This window comes from Otolemur garnettii, unplaced genomic scaffold (genome assembly GCF_000181295.1).
Source record: "Otolemur garnettii isolate 467f Iridium unplaced genomic scaffold, OtoGar3 scaffold00081, whole genome shotgun sequence".
Taxonomy (NCBI): Eukaryota; Metazoa; Chordata; class Mammalia; order Primates; family Galagidae; genus Otolemur; species Otolemur garnettii.
The window spans coordinates 7,712,546-7,736,042 of record NW_003852476.1 but is presented as its reverse complement, the minus strand read 5'-3'; the positions used below and the strand labels follow the sequence as shown (position 1 = coordinate 7,736,042).

At 39.1% G+C, this 23,497-nt stretch overlaps 1 protein-coding gene across 2 annotated transcripts in view; it reads left to right on the top strand.

Annotated features, from left to right (window-relative positions):
• Window positions 1–23,497, top strand: part of KCNH5 (potassium voltage-gated channel subfamily H member 5) — a 384,504-nt gene that overhangs the window by 327,886 nt on the left and 33,121 nt on the right. Inside the window, exon 10 of one of the 2 annotated variants that reach the window (XM_003794435.1) lies at window positions 11,044–11,240. The exons of the other annotated variant lie outside the window; for it this stretch is intronic. Within the exon in view, the coding sequence (XP_003794483.1) occupies window positions 11,044–11,240 (197 nt within the window). The remainder of the gene's footprint in view (window positions 1–11,043; window positions 11,241–23,497) is intronic. 2 annotated transcript variants of the gene reach the window in all.

Below are 23,497 nucleotides of genomic sequence, written 5' to 3'. Positions count from 1 at the left end.
ACATTTAGGATTTTGTGATGTAGGCTAATCTTAATGGAGTTAGATGATATCTCAAAGTGGTTTTGACTTGCATTTCTCTGATGACTAAGGATGATGAGCATTTTTTCATGTGTTTTTTAGCCATGCACCTGTCTTCATCAGAGAAGTTTCTGTTTAAGTCTCTTACCCACATAGAAATGGCATTATTTGTTCTTTTCTTATTGATGAGTTTGAGTTCTCTGTGGATTCTAGTTATCACACCTTTGTTGGAAGCATTACCTGCAAAAATCTTCTCCCATTCTGAAGGTTGTCTGATGCTTTGCTTACTGTGTTCTTGGCTGTACAAAAGCTTTTAAATTTGATCAGATCGCAGTAATGGATTTTTGGTATTGCTTCAATTGCTGGGGCGGGGGGAGGGTCCTCCTCATAAAATATTCCCCCAGGCCAATTTCTTCAAGTGTTTTCCCTGCACTTTCATCTAGTGTTTTAATAGTTTCATGTCTTTTTTTTTTTTTTTTTTTTGAAACGGGGTCTCAAGCTATCCCTCTGGGTAGAGTGCCATGGCATCACGCTCACAGCAACCTCCAACTCCTAGGCTCAAGCGAGTCTCCTGCCTCAGCCTCCCAAGTAGCTGGGACTACAGGCGCCCGCCACAACGCCTGGCCATTTTTTGGTTGCAGCCATCATTGTTGTTTGGCGGGCCTGGGCTGGGGATTCGAACCCACCACCTTAGGTGTATGTGGCTGGCGCCTTAGCTGCTTGAGCCACAGGCGCTGAGCCAATAGTTTCATATCTTAAGCTTAAATCTTTAATCCAGTGAGAATCAATTTTTGTTAATGGTGAAAGGTGTGAATCCAGTTTCAGTCTTCTACAGGTCACCAGCCAGTTCACCCAGCACCATCTGTTAAATAGGGAGTCTTTCCCCCAGTGAATATTTTTGATAGGCTTGTCGAAGATCAAATGGCAGTAAATAGCTGGGTTCATCTCTTGGTTCTCGATTCTGTTCCATAAATCTACCACTCTGTTTTTGTGCCAGTACCATCTATGTAGTATTTGGTAAGCACCATTTGGCTCATTCTTTGTGTGTGTAAATAAAAATCTGCAAGTAAATCAATTACTGTTTTTTTACTAGCTAAGATTTATTATTTGCTTCTCTTAGAATGTCTTCAAGTTTGTAATCATAAAATTTTTTTCTTTTTTTATTTCAAAGTTTTACAAGGTATAAATGTTTTTGGCTATGTGGATAACTTTTATAATACCTGAGTTGTGGTTATGACTGTGCCTGTCACAGAGATAATGTCTATTGTACTCATTAGGTAGGTTTTCAACCATCCCATCTAACCCCTCTCCCTCTTAGTGACTTCTGTTAAGTTTTATTGTCTTCTGTGCCTAAGTGTGTGCATCACCTAGTTTCAGTTTAGTAGTAAGGACATGTGGTGTTTTTGTTTCCATTTTTTAGATAATTAATTTAGGACCATGGTCTCTAAGAGAACTAGAGAACCATGATCTCTAGTTCTACCCAAATTGTTACAAAAGACATTAGGTCATACTTCTTCATGGCTGAGTAGTACTCTATGGTTTTTATATATGTATGTATATCATAATTTGTTAATTTACTCATGAATTGATGGGCATTGGGGTTGATTTCACATCTTTGCAATTGTGAATTGTGCTGCAATAAACATTTGAGTGCAAGTCTCTTTTTGATAGAATAACCTATTTCCTTTTGGTTAAATGCCTAGTGGTGTGATTGCTGGATCAACTGGTAAGTTATTTCTTAATTCTTTGAGGAATCTCTATACTGTTTTCCATAGAGATTGTACTAATTTGCAGTCTCACCAATAGTTTATAAGTGTTCCATTCTCTTTTCATCCATACAAGCATCTATTGTTTTTGGACTTTTATTTAAAGGTCATTCTGAATCATTGTAGGTTTAATTTGCATTTCCCTGATTAGTCTTGCTGAGCATGTTTCGTATGTTAAGTGGCCGTATGTCTGGCCATTTTGGAAAGCTTCCATTTGTGCCTTTTGCTCACTTTTTAAAGGGGTTGTTTTTTTCTTGATGATTTGCTTGAGTTCCTTGTAGATTCTGGATATTAGTTCTTTATCAGATTTATAGCTTGGGAATTTTTTCTCCCATTCTATAGGTTGTCCATTTGCTCTAAAATTATTTCTTGGCTGTGCAGAAGCTTTTTAATTTAATCAAGTTCCATTTGTTTATTTTCATTGTTGCTTTGATTGCCTTTGGGGTCTTCTTCATAAATTCTTTGCCTAGGCAGATGTCTAGAAGAGTTTTTACCACATTTTTTGCTAGAATTCTTTTGACGCCTTACATTTAAGTCCTTTATACATCTTGAGTTAAATTTTTGTAATGAATGAGAGATAAGGATCTTGTTTCATTCTTGGTTATGTGACTGTGCGATTTACCCAGCACCATTTATTGAAGAGGGCATCTTTTCCCCAGCATATATTGTTGTCTGCTTAGTCAATGATCAGATGGCTATTAGTGGACGGTTTTATATCTGGGTTTTCTGTTCTGTTCTCTGGTCTGTGTCTCTGTGTTTGTGCCAATGCCATGCTGATTAAGTTACAGTCTAGTAGTATAGTTTAAAGTCTGGTAATGTGAGGCATGCCCTTTTGTAGCTTTTGCTTAAAATTGCTTTGGCTTTTGGTCTCTTTTCTGGTTCCAAATGAAGTGCACAATTATATTTTCTACATCTGTGAAATATGACATTGGTATTTTGATGGGGATTACATTGAATCTATAAATCACTTTGGATGGCATGGACATTTTGACAATGTTGATTCTGCTGATCCATGAGCATGACACATTTTTCTGTTTGTTGGTACCATCTCTGATGTTTTTCCTCAGTGTTCTGTAGTTCTCTCTAGAGATCTTTCTTCTCCTTGGTTATATATATTTCTAGGTATTTTATTTTCTTTGTAGCAGTTGTGAATGGTATTAAGTCTTTTTAACAGCAAGAATTTGGACATCAGTCTCTGAGGATGGCAGGCATTATTTTTACATGTTCTATAATATTCTGTTTTAATACACTTACATAATTTTTTAAATACCTATTGTCCTTTCCTGTCCTTTCCCTTTAAAGTATTACTTTATGACCCTTGCAGCTTTTAAATGGCATAAGTTCATTTAAAATCACATAATTTAAAAACTTATAGTCTCACTCATTTATAAATGAATATTTTATGCATATCTATTCATAATGATGTTTATGAGCCAATGGCAAAGATCAGTTATAATGAAGAGCTGACTCATAAATAAAAGTGAATACTGTGCAAGTCCAGGATTTGTTAATTTTCTGTCTGCTTGATAGCTCTATTGTTAAACGTGCAATATTTAAGTTTCCTATTACTATATTACTATTTATTTCTTCCTTCGGTCCACTAATTTACTTCACATCTTTAGGTACCCTGATGTTGCATACATATATTTGTAATCGCTGTGTTCTCTGGATGAATTGATCCCTGTATCTATTTGTCTTTTGTACAGTTTTTGACTTGAAGACTTTTTTTTCTGAAATAAATATGACCTCTCCTGCTGCCTTTTGGTTACTATTCACATGGAATATCTTCTTCTATTCCTTCACTTTCAACCTATGTGTGTTCTTCATGCTAAAATGGGTCTCTTATCGTCTGAAGATACAGAATATGCAATGATCTTTATTTTATTATATCTGTGTCTTTTGATTGGAGTATTTAATCCATTCATATTTGAGGCTGTTGTTGGTAGATAAGGGCTTACGTAATCCTGCCATTTTACTGTTGCTTCCCCGCTGTTTTTTAGAGTCTTTTTTCCTTTATTCCTCTCTTGTGACTTGGTAATTTTGTGTTCTGCTAAGCTTTGATTTCTTTCGTTTTCTGATTTGTATGTCTGCTATATCTTTTTGCTTTCTGGTTACATAAACTATCTAAGAGTTATTTTAGACTGTTTTAAACTGATAACAACTTAATTTCAATGACACACAAATATTCTCAACTTTTAGCCTCCTCCCCAACAATGTATATTTTTACTGTCATAATTTATATCCTTTTATAGTATGTATTTTTTATCAACTTATTGGGACTATGGTTATTTTTTACCATTTTGACTTTTAACCTTTGATCTAGAGATTTAGAGTGTTTATGCACCACCACTGCAGTAATGGCATATTCTGCCTTTGACTATGTATTTACCTTACTAGTAAATTTTGTACTTTCATATGTTTTCATGATAGTAATTATTGTCCTTTTATTTCTGGTGGTGGAGTGCCATTAAACATTTCCTATAAGGTGACCTTGTGATGCTAATATCATAATCAGTGGGGAACAGTAGAAAACTTTTTTGCTAAGATCTTCAGTATATGAACAAGGCCAGAATGCCTGTTCTCACCCCTTCTGTTCACCATGATCCTGCAAGTACTATCTAGGGCCCTCAGACAAGAAAAAAATAAAAGACAAGAAAATCAAAAAGGAAAAACTAAAATTATCTCTATTGTCAGATAAAATGGTCCTGAATATAGAAAACTTTGATGATTTCACCAAAAACACTTATTAGAACTATTGAATGATTTCAGTACAGTTGGAGATTTCAAAATCAATATACAAAAATCTGTACGCAAGTAACAATCTAGCTGAAAAAACGAAACCAAAAAAATTCATTTATGATAGCTGCAAAAAAAAAAAGACCAACTTAGGAACAAATTTAAACACAAAAGTGAAAAATCTGTTCACAAAACTATTACTATTATATAAAACATTGCTGAAAGAAATTAAGGAAGCCACAAATAAATGGGAAGGTATTCTGAGTTAATGGATGGAAGAATTTACATTATTAAAATGTCTGTACAACCCAAGGCAACATACTGGTTCTAAGAAGTCCCTATTGATATTTTCACCGAAATAAAGAAGTCAACCCTAAAATTCATATGGAACTGCAATAATCTCTGAACAGCTAAAGTAGCATGGAGGAAAAAAACAAAATTGGAGGGATCACACTTTCTGTTTAAAAATTGTATTACAAAGCTTTAGTAATTACAACTGTGTCGTTCTGGCAGGAAAACAGAAACACAGACCAGTGGAATTGAAGAGAGTGCAGAAATAAATTCAAACCTACATGGTCAACTAATTTTTGTCAGTGGTGCCAAAAATCCATAATGGTACGGCATAGTTTCTTCTGACCGTGGGGCAGGGAAATCTGGTTTCCAAATGCAAAAGAATAAAATACAAACCCTGTTTTACACTCACACAAAAATTAGCTGAAATGAACAAAACACCTAAATGTAAGACATGAAACTCACAAAACACCTAGAAAAGAACAGAGCTGAAAATCTTTTTGACCTTGGCAATGGTCTTTTGGATATTACACCAAAAGCTCAGGCTACAAAGGCAAAATAGAATTGCATCATACTGAAACATTTATGTACAACAAATAATCAACAAAATGAAAAGGCATCCTACAGACTGGGGATTATATTTGCAAACCACATATTTGATATGGGGTTCATATCCAAATTTACAAAAGAAAACAACTCAGTAGCAGAAAATAAATGACCCTGTTAAAAAGTGAGCAAGGACCTGAATGGAAATTTCTCCAGAGAAAACATAAAAATAACCAAAAGGTATGTGAAAAGTTACTCACCATCACTAACCATTAAGGAAATATAAATTAAAACCCATATGAGATGCCACCTCATACCTTTCAGGATGGCCATTATCAAAAAGCTAAATGTTTTTTTTGTTTGTTTGTTTTGAGACAGAAGCCTCAAGCTGTCCCCCTGGGTAGAGTGCCGTGGCATCTCAGCTCACAGCAACCTCCCACTCCTGGGCTCAAGCGAGTCTCCTGCCTCAGCCTCCCAAGTAGCTGGGACCACAGGCACCCGCCACAACGCCCAGCTATATTTTGGTTGCAGCCATCATTGTTGTTTGGCAGGCCCGGGCGGCATTTGAACCCGCCACCTTGGGTGTACGTGGCTGGCGCCTTAGCCACTTGGGCCACAGGCGCTGAGCCAGATAATACCAAATGTTGATGAGGATGTGGAGAAAGTACCGTACCTAGGGTACCTCAGGAAAAATTTCCTAGTGCATGTAAAAGATATATTTACTGTATAATGTAGCCATTAAGTATGCAACAGATTATATCTAGAAAAACAAGGCGTATGTCATAGTTGGAAAATACTTTATTCCTAAAAATGCTAATGACCATCTGAGTAAGTTCTAATCTTTTTCTGGTGAAGGGTCTTGCCTTGGTATTGATGGCTGCTGACTGGTCAGAGTGGCGGCTGGAGAAGATGGGGTGGCTATGGCATTTCCTGCATAACAACGATGAAGTTTGCCACATCGATTGAGTCTTCCTTTCACGAAAGCATTCTCGGCAGCACGCACTGCTGTTTAATAATATTCTAACTACAGCAGAACTTCTTCTAAAAGTAGAGTCAATACCGTCAAACCCTGTCAATGCCTGATGAACTAAGTTCATGGAATATTCTCAGTCTTCTGTTGTCATTATAAAAATGTTCACAGCACCTTCACAGGAGTAGATTCCATCTCCAGAAACCACTTTCTGTGCTCATCCATAGGAGCAAAGGCTCCGTAGTTCTACCCTGATGTTTCAGCACCTCAGTTATGACTTCCGGCCTCCCTTCTAATTCTCATTCTCTTGCTATTTCTGCTACAGCTGCAGTTACTTCCTCACTGAGGTCTTAAAGTCCTCAAAGTCTAACTATACGAGTTAGATGTTCCTAATGATGAATAACAGTGATAATTTTTATGCATTTATTTTATCCATATCATTAACTCAGCAAATAATGTATCTGATATTTATACAAAACTCTGGCTATAAAACCAGCCCCTGGCGGGACCAGAATCCCCAAACGTGGTCTGTATTACTCCTTTAATTATGTTGTTTAACTCTGTCTCTATCTTTAAATTTTACAGTTTTCTGCTGTGTGGATTTTTAACATGAACTTCTCTTTTACAATTCAGTTTCCTGTGGTTTGGCAGTGAAAGACTTCATAAGACTAGATGCAAAGAACTGAGAATATAGAAATAGACCAAACAACAACTTTCATGTTTAGTGTGAGCTTTTCTCCTAATTTTGGGACTTTGGGGGGAGGTTAGTTTTCTCAAGATCTAAAATGTTTACAGCTGAAACTACTTTCACCCGGCAGGAGCTGACCTAAAAACCAGCATCAAATGTTTAGTCACGAAGATGAACGGGAGTACCCAACCAAGCCTGAAAGTGTGAAAAATCTTTGCAGTAAAGAAAAGGAAGCCTCTTTATTGGATATTCCCTGCATAAGCCCACATATCCAGAGCCTATGATTTCTGCAGATAACTTAGTCTAAATATGTATACTATGCTTAAAGGAGGAATTAACCAGCTTTGCTATGGAGGGTAAATTAATTAGTTTACAAGATAACTTTCTTCCAAAAGTCATAAAAGTTTGTTGTAAATCAAATATCTATTAGGTGATATACAATGCTGACCAAACAAACACATTTGGAAATGGTTGATTACATTAATATCTAACTTATATATTATTCTTTGTAGTGAAACAAACACTATTGCTTGTTGTATAAAGTGAATCCTGACGCCAGGAGCAGATTAATCACATTTGTTAATTATGCTTTGACGGAGGAGCAGTGCATAGAATTTATCTTGAGTTTCTATTCTAATTTGTTGTTATCTTTTCATATTATAGCCTTTGTATTTCCACAGTATACTAAAAGCATAGATAAATTTAAATTTTAAAACTTGTTAGAAATTGGGTAAGAATTTTAATTTCTCCAGTTACGGTTAAAAAGTGATATAAAAGATATTTGAATACCTCTGCAATTAAAAATACTTTATGTTGGTAAGTGACTACGTTTATATATTAAGTGTATTTTACCTACTGAATGTATTTAACAATCAAAGAATATTTATTTACTGTTCTAGAAATCTATATATATGTTTTATTAATTCAGTTTTATTAAAAAATGGAAGGAAAGAAATCTATGAAAATATTTTGTAATTTTTTAAAAATAATGGTTATGGAGATTCACTACAGAAAAATTTAAAAAACAGAGTAGAAGGAAGAAAAAACCTCATAAACACACCACTTGAAGCAGGTTGCTATTATTATCCAATGTATTTTCTTTTAGTCTTATATTCCTTTTTGCCTTTTGGTTGAATTTTTATCAACTTATAAATTAATAATAACATTATGTACTATGATAACATATAACTATAAAATGTAATATACTTTGGTTCTATCAAGAGACTTTAATACAAAGGTTTCTTAATAATTCTTATAGTCTTAGAACTTCAATTTCATTTTTATATATTTTTAAAAGTAGCCATAATCATATTATTCTTTGCATCTGTCTTTTATTTAACATTGTAAGGTAAACAGTGAGCATTTTTTATGTCATTCTAATACTTGTTTCCATTCTGTATGGACCAATACTTTGCCTGTTCGTGTGGTTTCCATAGTTGGTGGACATAGCTTTTTTTTTTTCCATTCTAGGGTTATGATTAATACTTACAATGAATATTACATGTGTTCTAATCTTTTGATTGATTCTTAGAAGTGAAATTACTAAGTCCAAGTCATTATTCTTAAAGTATGCCATTTATGAAAACTGAATGGTTGAACAGCACTCTTAAATGGGTCAGAGATTGCACTATAATCAGTAATTTGACAAAGGATCTCAGAAATGAATCAGTGAGAAATGTAATCTTTACTTCATCTCTTCAAGGAAAAACCAGTGTAGAAAGACTTAACAATAATGAGAAGAAGAGGAACAAGAAGTAGATCAAACCAGCCCTTTCAACTTGTTATTTTTATAGTACCAGAGACTGTGATAATATAACAGTTGTTAATCTCTTCTGTTAACAAAGCAATATGCATAAAATTTTAGAGAAAACAAAACCTGTACACTGTCCAGTAATGCAGAGAGAACCTATCATTTTGATGGGTTTACTCCCATATTTTGTGTGTGTGTATTTGTGTTTGAGTGTGTGGGGATAGAATTCATAAAATGAAATGGTACTGTATGTGTGATTTGATACAGTGAGCATTTTTATAAGTAAATTTGGCACTTATCATTATACAATTAGAATAAATACCTGTAACTGGGATTGCTATTTCAAAGAAGATTTATGAAATTTATATGTATAAGAGGATGCAGGGTTTATTTTTAAAATTACTATAGCTAAGTCTTCCTCCAGTCAGTGTGATGCTGTATGACCCTTGAGACTTTATTTGGGTACAAGATCCCTAATCTTGCTTCCTTGTACAAGTATGTGGCTATTAGACAGTTAATTGAGTACGTTGTGTCACTAAGTAAAAGGAATTTTTGGAGCATCCAGGAAAAAATAAATTTGTTTAAGATTAATTGAATATCCCTTATGACAATTATGCTAACTACATGGTGGTTTTAGCCACCTCCTCAGTCATGGGCCTATTACCTTCTGTGCTAGAGTGTCTCTTACAGTTGATCCATAGACTATGGCTCTCTAAGGCAGGCGTCCTGAAACTATGGCCCACGGGCCACATGCAGCCTGCCTAGGATATTTATCCAGCCTGCTGGGTGTTTTTGCCACCTCTGCCTGTCCTGCTTAGCAGCTAACTTGTCCAGGGGCCTGTAGTCCAGCCCTCCAACAGTCTGAGGGACAGTGAACCAGCCCCCTGTTTAAAAAGTTTAAGGACCCCTGCAGGGGCTTTCTGTTGTCTAGGTGGGCGCAGAACCTGTCATCTCATTTGCCTCACCAGCCTGTGTTGTCACTTCTCTTTGTCTCTCTCTTTCTCTCATTTCATTGATTACAGAGATGATTTATGAAATTCATGAATTTCTTTTCTTTTCTTTCTTCTGGCCTGACTGGCCTGAGGGATTATAGATATGCTGTCTGTCTTCTGTTTTTCCTCTTAGTTCTGAAATTTGTTTATTCCTGTGCTCTGAGTGCAGAAAGAGCGTATCATTGAGAGCGTATCAAATCTTCTTAGCCTTCCTAAAAGTTTCGGGAGACTTTTCTTGACTGGAATGTTCCCTCTGTCTTTTATTCAGTCGCAATTCTACAGAAATCAAATAAGGATCGCAGTTGACTGTACCTCAGAAGCCAGGGTCTCCTGTGGAACTGCCTTAGCCCAAAAACCTTTTCGGACCGCCAACCTTTGATTCTTCCTGATTCCCTTTATTTGGGTAACTCAGTACTCTTAGTGGTCCATGGTTGAGTTCAGGCTACCAGTGGATGGTGCTCTGAAGTAAATGGGTGACTCCCATGATTTCCAGAATTTTATTTCTTTTTCTTTTTTGGGCCAGGGCTAGGTTTGAACCTACCTCCAGCATATGGGGCCAGTGCCCTACCCTTTTGAGCCACAGGTGCGGCCCAGATTTCCAGAATTTTAAAAAGACATCTACCTTTGATTATGGCCTAACAAATCTGGCTCTGTGTTTTACCCAACTCAGCTCCGTAAGCTTTGGAATTGTGGATGGGGACATCTTGGGCTGGCCCTGGAGGCCCCAAGTAAAGGTGGTCTGTAGAGAGAGAAGGGTGTCCTTGGGGAACTAAGTCCTGGCAAGTTTTAGTCTGCTTGGAGCACAATACTTAGTTACAGAAAAAAGTATGCTTACTGTGTGTTGAATCATCTTAGATTGATCAAGCCTGTGCAGCAGACCCTTGCATATTACATTTTATTGTCATCGTCCCTAGAAGGACCAGAGGAAAAGATGAAACTCAGAAGGCACCTTTCCTCCTTCTGGTGAATAGGAAAGGTTACGGTGGATGATGACAGTGACATTGTTTATTAAAATAAGGTTTCTGGCTCCTCTCTTGGAGCCCATTTCCTTCATGCCCCTCCAGATTTCATCAGTAATTGAATTCAGCATGGTGTTCCTTTTTATAGTATCTGGAAGTATCATACACTGGTTTGTGTATATAGGTAGGGTCATACTCTCACCGCTAAATCATTCTATGTGATTAATGTCGTGTGTGAAACTGAGTAACAATAATGATTAAAATATAATATTTGTGAAATACAAGAACTGTTCCAGGTACTTGACTGTGCCGTACCCTGTCTTCCAGGGAAGGGGGATGTGTTTGGAGACATCTTCTGGAAGGAAACCACTCTTGCTCATGCCTGTGCCAACGTGCGTGCGCTGACCTACTGTGACCTGCACATCATCAAGCGGGAAGCCCTGCTCAAGGTCCTGGACTTCTACACAGCTTTTGCAAACTCATTCTCGAGGAATCTCACTCTGACTTGCAACCTGAGGAAACGGGTATGTCGTCCAGATCCACTTTCTCCTGGTATCTGGAGAGTTAGTGAGCACGTCAATGCTCCCTTAGTCGAGGTGTGGAAGAGTTATTCCATTTTGCAGCAGCAAATTCCCATCAGTGTAAAGTGAGATCGTTTTCTTTCTCTTTATTTATATTTCATTTACTTCTGAAGGGAAAAGAATCCTGATTATATGAGTAAAACTTTGAATCTTCATCATTTAAGATCCAAAATGAAAAACAAACTATAAACTGTACTCTGATATAGTTAGTTCTTGGAGTTTATAATACTGCCATGACATTATGTTATATGGATATTTTCTTTAGAGCTGGCAAGGGTAATTGAGCTGGTTGCCTATTTGGCATTACTAACTCTCTTTAGACCCTCCTTCACACACAAACTCACACACACACACACCCCTTCCATTGGTTGTCAGAGCTTAGCGCACACACGAGTGTGGCTACCTCTGATAGGAAAAGAAGCGAGAGAGCCAGAAAAATCATGTGATTATTTTTTTTAGAAACGATGCACCTGTCTCTGCAGGTGCCAGTGTGCTGAGTTACATCAAACGGCTTCTTCCCTTCAGAACCCGCTCCCTGGTATAACTTGTGTCAGTGCTTTCTCCAGCCCTTCTCCTGATGGATTGTCTCAGTAACTCACCAGATAGTGGGAACAGGGTGTATTGTCAGTCACTGTAACTTTATTTTCATGAGAAAAAAGTGTCCTCACTAAAAAGAGAAACTGAGAAAATCTCGTCCACTGATTCGTAATATCTACCGCCAATCTTGAGGGCCTATTCCACTTAGCCAGACCCTTCAGCATATTTTACATATAAGAATCTTACTAAACGTTAATAATCCACAAACAGGGCAGTGTCATCTTTCACCCGTGAGGAGTTTGAGGTTCTGATATTCAGACAGCTAGTTGCCAAATAATGTATAAGCTAGGGCCTGGATTGAACCCACCCCTGCATGATTCTAAAATCTGTATTTTTTAGACAATAGCAGATTGCTTTGGTTTGTCCAAGTAGGTGACATTTTTATTTTTCTGCAAGAGTATTCCACACACATGCTTTCAACAATTTGTAGAATTTCTTATTCACTCATACACTTTATTCCTATTTTATTTATTTATTTATTGAAACAGGATGACACTCTGTTGCCCAGGCTAGAGTGCCGTGATGTCAGCCTAGCTTACAGCAACCTCAGACTCCTGGGTTCAAATCATCTTCCTGCCTCAGTCTCCTCAGTAGCTGGGACTACAGGTGCCCACCACACCACACCTGGCTAATTTTTCTGTTTTTCCTGGATATGGGGTCTCATTCCTACTCGTACTGGTCTTGAACTCCTTCATTAAAAATGTTTCCATCTTTTTTAATGGCTGAATAGTATTCCACGATCTATATACCACAATTGGTGAATCCATCATGGGTTGATGGCATTTGGGCTGCTTCCACAATTTGGCAATTAGGAATTGAGATGCAGTAAACATTCCTGTGCAAATGTCTTTGTAGTAAAATGATTTTGTTCTTCTGGATATCAAATGCAAGGTCGACTTTTAGTTCATTGAGAATGCTCTATATTTCTTTCCACAAAGATTGTATTAGTTTGCAATCTCATCAGCAGTGTAAAAGTATTCCCTTCTCTCCACATCCTCACAGGCATCTGCAGTTTGGGGACATTGTGATGTGGGCTCTTCTTATTGGAATTAGGTGACATCGCAAAGTGATTTTGATTGGCATTTTTCTGATGATTAAAGATGATGAGCATTTTTTTCATGTGTTTGTTGGCCATTCGGCTGTCATCTTCAGAGAAGTTTCTGTTCAAGTCTCTTGCCCACATAGAAATGGGCTTTTGCCCTTTTCTTGAGTTCTGTATAGATTATGGTTATTAGACCTTTGTTGGAATCATAACATGCAAAAATATTCTCCCATTCTGAAGGCTGTTTGTTTGCTTTGCTTGTAGTACCCTTAGTTATGCAGAAGCTTTTTAGCTTGATCAGATATCAGTTATTTATTTTTGGTTTTGCTGCAATTGCCAGGGCCCTAAACCCCAAACCAGGAAAGGACCTAATAAAGGAAGAAAATTATAGACCAATGTTATTAATGAATATCAATGCTAAAATATTCAATAAGATCCTAGCAAACAGAATACAGTGACACATTAAAAACGTTATACACCATGATCAAGTTGGTTTTATCCCAGGGTTACAGGATTGATTCAGTGTACATGCATCCATAAATATGATCACCACATAAATGAAATAAAAAATAAAGACCATATGATTCTCTCAATTGGTACAGAAAAAGCTTTTGGTAATATCCAGCGTCCTTTCGTGATTAGAATACTTAAGGACATATATTGCTATTTCAATGTAATCCTTTTTTCCACACAAGATGCTGAAACCTACAGACATGGTGGTTTATAAGGGAATGAGTTATTCTAAAATCAGTGGTACATTATATTTGTCTATGAGCCTTTCAAGAGAATTTCATTAAACTTAAAATAAATGTTATACAGGGTAGCCATAAAGTTCGTGTGGCATTTTAAATTGCACACAAACCTTATGGCTGCCCTGTATTAGCACTTACAGCTGCATTAAGCATGGCTGAGATTTTGAATTACTTTTGAATATTTCCTTCACTTTTAAGATAGTAAGAACGTATTTTCCTCCAATTCAACTATTTAAATAAGATGAGTGAGGAATTTTATTTGCTGTTTTCTATACAAAAACATACTGGAAACACTTTGTTAAAGTGTGGTGCAGGGAGTGTTGGCTGACTTGTTATACGTCCATCAGGCCCTACTTGTAACTCAGGACATAAAAGGCTAGCTGCCTGCTCCCCAGGAGGCCACAGCTCAGAGTCAGATGAGTACTGTGAGTGGCAGAGAGTGTGACGCTTGGCATAAAGGGGACATAAAGGACATGAATTCAATCCATCCCAGGAGAGAAGCCAGAAAGGATTCTGGTAGGTAATGGTGTCAGTAGAGTTAGGATTTTGTGTCAAACAGAGAAATATTCTATAGCAAGAAAGGATCTTGTAGATTACCTATTTTATTTTATTTTCTTTAAAGATGAGAAAAACTGAGACCTAGAAAATTGAGTGATTTTTCTCAAGTTTCCTTAGTGGCAGAGCTGAGACTGAAACCCCAGCCCTCAGAATCCCGTGCTGGCAATATGTCTTCCATGTAACTTAGATTAAAGACTCCTGGTAGAGGATCGTGGGTAAAATCCAATATTTGATTGTTTTCATTTTTAATCGAGAAGGACGATACATGGTATGTGTCTGTATGTGATTCATGGATTGATGGCAATGTTTTTCACACCGTGACTCAGGGTAAAACTAACACTGGAGCCAAACCAGTCGAGTTATAAGTGGTGTCTGAGCATGAACCTGCATATGTGGTGTGGCCACGGCATGCACGGATCTCATTTAGTGAAAGCTCGTGGCTTCCATGACAGTACTGTTCGAGAAATGGTACTGAATATTGCTTTGCTAATAGTACGGAATTTTCTTGGTAACTTCTTTGCTATCATGTCAAGGCTTTTAAGAGCTGTGCTGGCTGCTGCACATTTAGTATAAAGATACAGAAAGAGAAGAATTCTCACATTAAACCAAAACCACTACTTTCTCACTTTTGCATTTTAAAGTCTTTTTTGAAAAGACATTAAAACGTTCACATTTTAAAATATTGACAAGTTTACCACCAAATATGAAAAATGTGAGCACCAAAAATATTGGTGGTTAAAACAAACAAACAAACAAAAAACAACCCAGGACAAATACCTGTAATCTTAGCACTCTGGGAGGCCAAGGGGAGAGGATCACAGGAGCTCAGGAGTTCAAGAGACCTGCCTGAGTAAAAGTGAGACTCTGTCTTTACTAAAAATAGGGGAAAAAAAAAAACTAGCAGGGCACTGTGGCAGGTGCCTGTAGTCCCAGGTACTCAGGAGGCTGAGGCAAGAGGATCACTTGAGTCCAGGAGTTTTGAGGTTGCTGTGAGCTATGATGATGCCACAGCCTCTACCCAGGGTGATAGAATGAGAGACTGTGTCTCAAACAAACAAACAAATAAGAACAAATGAACAAAAAACCCCCACAGAAACAAAAGAAATAAAGAAAAAAATGAGTGTTTCCATATGGAATTGGGAAACTCTGAGACTTTGTTGGTGGCAGAAAACAAGCACAGAATTAGCCAGTATGAAGAATGAGTTTTTGTTGGGACTGAGAACTAATTACACACAACTAACCCTAAACACTCAAAGTAAAAGAATGTCAACTAAAATGAAAAAAAAAATAACTGAGATTAAATCATGTTAGTACAGGCTAAAATTATGTAATGAAGTGAGTTTCCTCCTGCATTCTCTGTCTATGTTATACTAGGGTGTAAACCCCTCTTGTGGTTCCAGGTTGACCAGTCAGGGTCAAGGGATTACTGTGTCTTTTCACTTCATGCCTCTGCTTAATTTGTCACTGGTATAATCAAAATATCTAAGGAAAATGACTCTAGAGAAAGTATATTTCGTACTTTTACTATTGTCATAAAGTGGAAACCACAGGGCATTGGTAAAAATGATGCCAAACTGACACCTGCCCTTTGGTTGTGGTCTCAGAAAGTGCCTCCGTCGCTGCTTCAGGGACCCGTCCTCCTCTGGATCCATGGTGCCAAGTGTAAGACTCCTTTCTACTGAGCACACGGGCCAATGTGAGATCCCTTCCTGATATTTAATTCTTCTGTTAGTCTGCTTAAACTCCTAACAAAATATTATGGACTGGGTGGATTAAACGACAGAAATTTATTTTCTCACAGTCTGGAGACTAGAATTCCGAAATCAAGGTGCCAGGGGGTTGAGGTCTGGTGAGGTCTCTCTCCTTTGGGTGCAGGCACACTGTGTGCTCACCTGGTCTTATCACGGTCCTTGTGTGTCCAGGGAGTGAGCAGTTCTCCACTGTCTCTTCTGTAAACACACAGCTGCAAGCCAGCACGGCGGCTCCTGCCTATAATCTCAGCACTCTGGGAGGCCAAGATGGGAGGATCCCTTCAGCTCAGGAGTTTGAGACCAGCCGGAGCAAGAGTGAGACCCCATCTCTACTAAAAATAGGAAAAAAAAATAGTCCCAACTACTGAGGAGGCTGAGGCAGAAGGACGCTTAAGCCCAAGTTTGCTATGGGCTATGACATCACTGAATTCTACTTGGGGTGACAGCGTGAGATTCTGTTTCTTTGTCTCCAAACAAAAAAGACACAAATGCTATTGCATCAGGGCCCCTGTCATTATGACCTCATGTAACCTTAATTACTTTTTAGAAGTCCCATTTCCAAAATAAGCCACAATGAAAGTTAAGGCTTCCCATATGAATTTGGGAAGGTGGGAAACACAGACATTCAGTCCATAATCACCATGTTTCATTTCTCAGTTAAATGTAGAGGAATAACTTTGAAAAGTGTGTTAAAATCAAACTTGCAGCTGAAATGTGTTTACATACTGAGGATGTCCAGTGGCATCAGCATTCAGCGTTAATTTCTATACCTTCTGGACAATACATAATTATCAATACTTGCATATCAACATTCTTGCATTCCTGTCGTGATTTAAGAAACATCGATATTTAAACTTAGAAAAAATATTCCCCTCCACTGATCGATACAAAATGAAAAAACAGAATCTAGAGGTTCTGCATATAGAATCCCTTTTGCCTCTGAAAGTCATGTCCTTTCCCACAGAGGGCGCTGTCCTTGAGCAGAGATAACAGAAGTCAGTGGCAGGAGTTGGAGAGGCACAGGACCCATCCTGAATTTCAGTGTTCAATAGTAACGAATGATGGTTTAGGTTCCCTGTGGCATTAGCACAGGCTCAGGGCCCCATAACTGCTTTTCTTCCCAGAAACCATGCTTATTATGGTGAACTCAGCAGCATGGAGTGCATGGAGATGTCTGTGTATATATATATATATATATATTAATTTTTTTTTCCTGTGAGCATGGAAGCATCTCAGCAACAATTACCTTTGGGGGATGAAAACCGTGCTGGAATTGCATATCAAACAGGCCTAAGGACTCGCTTGGTGTCCATGTGTTGCAGGCAGCCTGTATTTCAGGGGTCAGCACAGGCGTGGGTGTTCCACCTTCACCACTCTCTTTTCTTTTCCTCCTCTTCCCTCCCCACGGTGGTGCATCAGCTGAACAAAATCTGAGGGCCCATTCATTCTGCAAACCCATCCTGTTGATCTTGTGGAAAAGATACTGCTAAGACATTGTCCACACTTAGAACAGAAGATGGGATGGTTTCCAGAAAGCTCTGAAATATTCTGTAGTATTTATGCATTTTTTCTAGCACTGCCACTGATTGTGGTACTTTGGCTTTCTGTTTCTGTTTTTGTAAATTAGATATAGTTTGTAATCTTATTGCCAATGATCATACCAATCTAGAAGTGCAGAAGCATGATTGAAGCTCACAGTAATCTGAAACGCCTCCTGGGCTCAACTAATCCTCCTGCCTCAGCCTGGCAAGTGCCTCCACACCTGGCTAGTTTCTTTATATTTCTGTACAGATGGATCTTGCTATTCTTGCTGTGCTGCCCAAGCTAGTCTCAAATTCCTGCCCTCAAGTCATCTCCTTGGCTCCCCAAAGTTCTGGGATTATAGACATGAGCCGCTATGACTAGCCTGCTTCATTTTTGCCTTAGCAAATACTTGAGGTACAGTTGTGGACTGCATTATAATTTAGGTAGGGTAAATGAGCAATATATAACGCAAATCCTTTGAAAGTTAATTTCCCATGACAGGAAGTTACATGCTCTCTCTTGCATGAGAAAATACTGTTTCCTCATGCTCAGAATTCAGCAACCAGGAGGCAGCGTGACTTCCTTGGCCAGTGTAAAGTGTGCTGGTACACAGGAAATGGTTTGTGCCCAGAAAAGATGAGCGGGAGGAATCAAACCCAGCCTGCCGGATTTACAACTCCATACAGGGAGGCTGCCTGCCAGCTTGGTGAAGCAACATCTCCACGCTTGAGAGTCACCAGGTGGCTTATTCTGAAATCCCACACTAGGAGGACTTCTCTGTAGCTACTGGGAGTGGGGACGGCAGGGAGAAAAGAAAAGGGCCCACCAGGGGCCTCCTCCCCTTCCTTCCAAAGCATCTGTCTTCTCTAAGGTGTTCCCAAAGGTCTTAAAATGGATGTTTGCTCTGGCGAGAAAACTGTGCAGCTGGACTAAGATGTGATGATTTTGCAAAGTTGAAAAGTCTCTGTTGTTGGGTTCCTGAGCCATTCTCATCAGGGCATTCTTTGAGAGGTGTGTTTTTAATTTTCAACCAGTAATTCTATAAAGGATGATAATATTGATCATGCTCAATAAGGTGTGGTGAGAGAGGACAAGAGAGGCACAGAAGGGAAAGAGGACTATAAACATTCAACATTTCAATCAAGGCAGTCTGTCAGCGGAGAAGACTGGCAACCAGTGTGGTGATATGAAATGTACCCTACGCTTTGAGGGTACGTCAGTCTTACCGCGCCAAATGGAATACCAGAGATTTGAATGTTCAGCTCAGAGAAAACTCATTGAAATCAATGTTCCAGTCTCCTTCCAGAAGCACAGGCATCTCTCTGTTTTCCATAATCAAATAGCCTTGCCCCAGAAATAAATTCACAATTGATGCCACAGAATTTCAAAGAATCCAAGAATTTTCTCATTTTGTTCAAAGCCTCTTCAGAAAATATAAGCCTGATGTAGAAAACTGCTATTCTAGTCTGGATTTCAGACACTGGAGGTATTCAGTCTTCAGGTGTATTCCAGCTTATTAAAAGCACAGCTGATTAATTTTGATTAACAAAGATCAGAGCTATATTTAATATCTTACCAAAATAAAGCCAAACTAATGTAAGTGACCAGGGCTATAATAAAGACAGAATATAGCTATTCATAGAGCAGCTAAAAAGTAATCGTTTTAAATGGAGAATAAAGGCAAAGGTATTTATTTATTTTTTTATTTTCTTTACTTTTTTGGCCAGGGCCAGGGTTTGAACCCACCACCTCCAGCATATGGGGCTGGCGACTTACTCCTTTAAGCCACAGGCGCTGCCCCAAAGGTAATTCTTTATTTAGTTATAAAAAGATGCTTGTTCTCGAAATTAAAACTTTGAGATCACATCTTTAAAATATGGGGCAATAAAATCATCAAGGTTTAGACAAATGGAAAAGAACTTGGGGAAGGAATATATGACAGGGGAAAGGTACAGGTCCCTTGAATTGCTGTTATATGAAACTGTCACTGTACTCCGTGACTCAAGCCAGCACCTAGTCCACCTTCAGAGCAACTCTGGAACCCTTTTCTGGAATAGCCGTCAGAGCCATCATTGTTGGAGGTGGACAGTTGAGTTTGTGACCTCATCCTAGAAAAAGTGCTTACAAGGGTGGTTTGGGTGCTGACCGTGGGGCACAGCTTCCCCAGGGGAGGACTCCGAAGGTGACCGCAGTGACATTCAGCAGTGAGGTATGTGGCACGTTTTCTAGGATGAGTTCATGAGCTTAATTGTCAGACTTCACTTGATGACAGTTCAGATGGTCATCCCAGAATGATTTCCGTGTGCTGTGAAGGTGACCGAGTTGCTGGCGTTGGTGTGTAGCTTCCCAAGGGGAGGACTTGGAAGTAATGATAGTCACCAAGGAGGAATGTAGCACTTGTTCTAGGATGAGTTCATGAACTTGACTGTGAGGCCACACATGTTACTTTGTGGGTCACATGATGCACCCTGTACGCTGACTGCTGTGCTCCTGAAGAGGCGTCTGTTGTCACATTCCTCCCACTGCCCTGTGCACCCCACACTCCAGTGACATTTGCTAATGACTGAGCCATGATCTTGCCGAGTTTATTAATCAGAAGGGATGAGTGCTGCTTCCCTCTCTGGTGGTAGAACCTGCCACCCAGGGGAGGGTAAGTGTTGAGAGGAAAAAAGGAGAGAAAGCAGAAAAAAAGAAGAAAGAGGAAAAAAGTATTTGATTTGTATAAAATGCCAAAAATTACTGGACTATTTTAAACATATCTTTAAGGGAACTTACAGAGAATTCTTATAAATTGATAAGAATTTGTAATTTCTTTTTTAATTTTTTTTATTTTTTTGTAGCGACAGAGTCTCACTTTATCGCCCTCGGTAGAGTGCTGTGGCGTCACAGCTCACAGCAACCTCCAACTCCTGGCCTTAGGCAATTCTCTTTCCTCTGCCTCCCAAGTAGGCAGGACTACAGGTGCCCACCACAACGCCCGGCTATTTTTTGTTGCAGTTTGGCCAGGGCCAGGTTTGAACCCACCACCGTCAGTATATGGGCCTACGTTCTACTCACTTAGTCACAGGTGCTGCCTGTAATTTCTTACATTTTTAAGGATTAGAAAATCCTTTGGAAAATTGAAGATTAAAATTGAGACTTGCCATTGGATGACTGTGAGCAAAATACATTTTAATCGGTTAAAACTGGTCCAAAAATAGTTAGGGGGGAGGTGATATTTGGGAGTCTCTGGGAGGCATCTGCTTTCTTTCTGGTACTGACCATCCACTTTATTTATTTATTTATTAAATCATAGCAGTGTACATTAATACTATCATGGGGTACAGTGTACTGTTTCTGTATACAATTTGAAGTACTTTCGTCTGACTGGTTAACATAGCCTTCATGTCTTTTTCTCAGTTATTGTGTTAAGACATTTATAGTCTACATTTAGAGAGATTCACATGTACTCTTATAGGATGAACCATAGGCGTGATCCCACCAATCACCCTCCCTCCATCGTCCTGCCTCCTCTCCCCCTCCCCTCCCTCTCCCCTCCCTTTCTCCTCCCTCTCCCCTCCCTCTCTCCTCCCTCTCCCCTCTCCCATGTTCCTGGGCTAAAACTGGGTTATAGCTTTCCTGTGAAAGCTATAAATTAGTTTCATAGTAGGGCTGAGTACATTGGATACCTTTTCTTCCATTCTTGGGATGCATTAGCCTCTGTTTTGCTGAAGGGGAAAGGGAGAGCTTGTCCCAAATACACAGCCCGTCTCTCTTCAAACATGTGCGGGGAGGAAGAGTGGGCGCCCACAGTCGGGGCCTCTGGCGTCCTCCCCAGACTGTGCACCCGCGTCTCCCTTGGTAGTGACTGGAGGGCTCTTGGTGGCTTCAAGTGTACGATCTTGGGCAAATGAGTTTTATAGTTCATGCCTCTGTAAAATGATATCACTAGCATTCACTAAATAGGCATGGCACCATCTTACATGGCTGGCATAGATACAGAACACCTAGAAGTGAATAAAACAGACATGTCTCCTCCCCTCACGGGGCTCCGGGTCTAAGGCAGACTTCACAGAGTGGTGAGTGGTAAGGGAACAGAGGCCATACCATTGTGAGGTCTCGGTGCAGGTTAGCAGTGATGAAGGCAATGATGACAAGGATGTGTTTCAGAGATGGTAGTGTCTGACGGGCCCTCAAGATACCCTCCCCAAATTTTGATGGGAATAGGGCATCAGGCTGTAGTCTCAGTATTACCAGAGTCTATCAGGCTTTGGTGATAAAAAGTAGGGAAAATCTTAGTAAGACTCCCAGATACGATCTCTTTTTGATTCTGTCTTTGAAGATGGAATCCTCCTCTTACAAGCTAAGCTTACTATGTACTGGCAAGGAGTTCCATAGGCAGCAATGGAATGTGTGGAGACTTATGGAAATAAACATTCTCCACTTGATCAGAAGAATATTGAGTCTTCCCCAAGGAAATGGCTACTTTCTTCTGTTAACACAAAGCGATATCTGTTTCCACCTCTTCATTCAGCACAACATTTGTTAGGGGTAAAATCTTAGCTTAACAGTCATTGAAGTGACTTGGCTGATGCTACGTGTTAAGCAGACAGGTAGGGGTTGTAATCTGGGGTCAAGGTCTTGGCACTTTTAGCTCATGGAGTGCATTTCTGTAATCTGGATTAATGAACAAGCTTCGGTGCTGTTTTGCTGTGTGTGCTGAGATTAGCCTTAGTCATTTCAGCCTGACCTAAGGCTTGCACTTTAACTATGGGTTCCAAACTCATTCTCAATTATACGTAATATCCACTAAGTTTGACTGCCTGAGAAGCCTGCTATCTGCTGAAATACTGTCCTTATAACCATGCCCCTGTGGCTATGGAAACAGAGTTATTACATAAATGTATTCCTCGTAATGGGAGGTGCAGGAGAAGCACTGGAAACAAAGGAAAAGAGCTTCACCAAACTGTGCTTGTTAGTAACCTAGCAGTTTTGGAAACCTAGAATGAGTTTACTCTTTAGAGCCTCAAGCTGAATTTGAACTGCACTTTTAGAAGTCAAAGGCAACTACCTTTCTGTTTCATAAAATTTTAAATTTCACCTGCCCTTAATGTTTCATCATGGTTAAAAATACAAATAAAAACCCTGTTTGCTTCCATTTATCTGCTAGTGGAGGAACATAATGAAGAGAGGCCACTGGTTATGGGAAGAAAGAGAAATATTGCTTTAACAAGCTCATTCCACTAGTCAGATTTGTCAAAGAAAAGGTGAACTGATACCTTTTTAAAATAACATTCCCTGCAAAAAATATAGCTCATTTTATTTGTGTCTGACATTTCATAGTAAAGGTAAAATTCATTTTTAATGAAAAATATTTCACAGGGTTATTAATTAAAAGAAACACAGGAAGAGAGAACTGTCATTTTAAAAGAGCAGCTCATGAATTAGAGAAAGTCTCCAGCCAAAAATATAGCTCAGTGACATTCTGTCGAGGACTGGTGGCTGAGCTGCCCATGGAAACGACCCTCACCCCACACTCTGCCTGGCACCTGTTCCCTCTGGGCCAAGCTGCCTTTTCACCAAAGCTTTGGTAATCTTGGAGAAGGAGTTCCTTGAGTTTGTGGCTGACATCTTCTAGTACACTTGTTATGTTGGGTCCTTTGTACTCAGTACGCTGTAAACACCTTGAAGGCAAAAACCAACTAGGGTGGTGATAGCCCCCCCAGTGTCTGTTCTGAAATGTAATGTTAAGAAGAAGGTGTTTGGCAAGTAGAAGGATCAACACTGAAGTGCCTCCTAGTCAAGAGGACGGAAAGCAGATACTACTCGGATTTCACTCCCCTAATCTAAATAATGTCTCTATGAAACAGTGAAAGGGACCTGCACTGTTGAATTTGCTGCTCAGGAGCCAGTGCTGTAAGTCTGTGGCAAAGCCAGGTTGTGGGAAATTGTAATGTGAAATTTCCCTTAAAGCGTTCACACTTCTTCCCCTCCCTC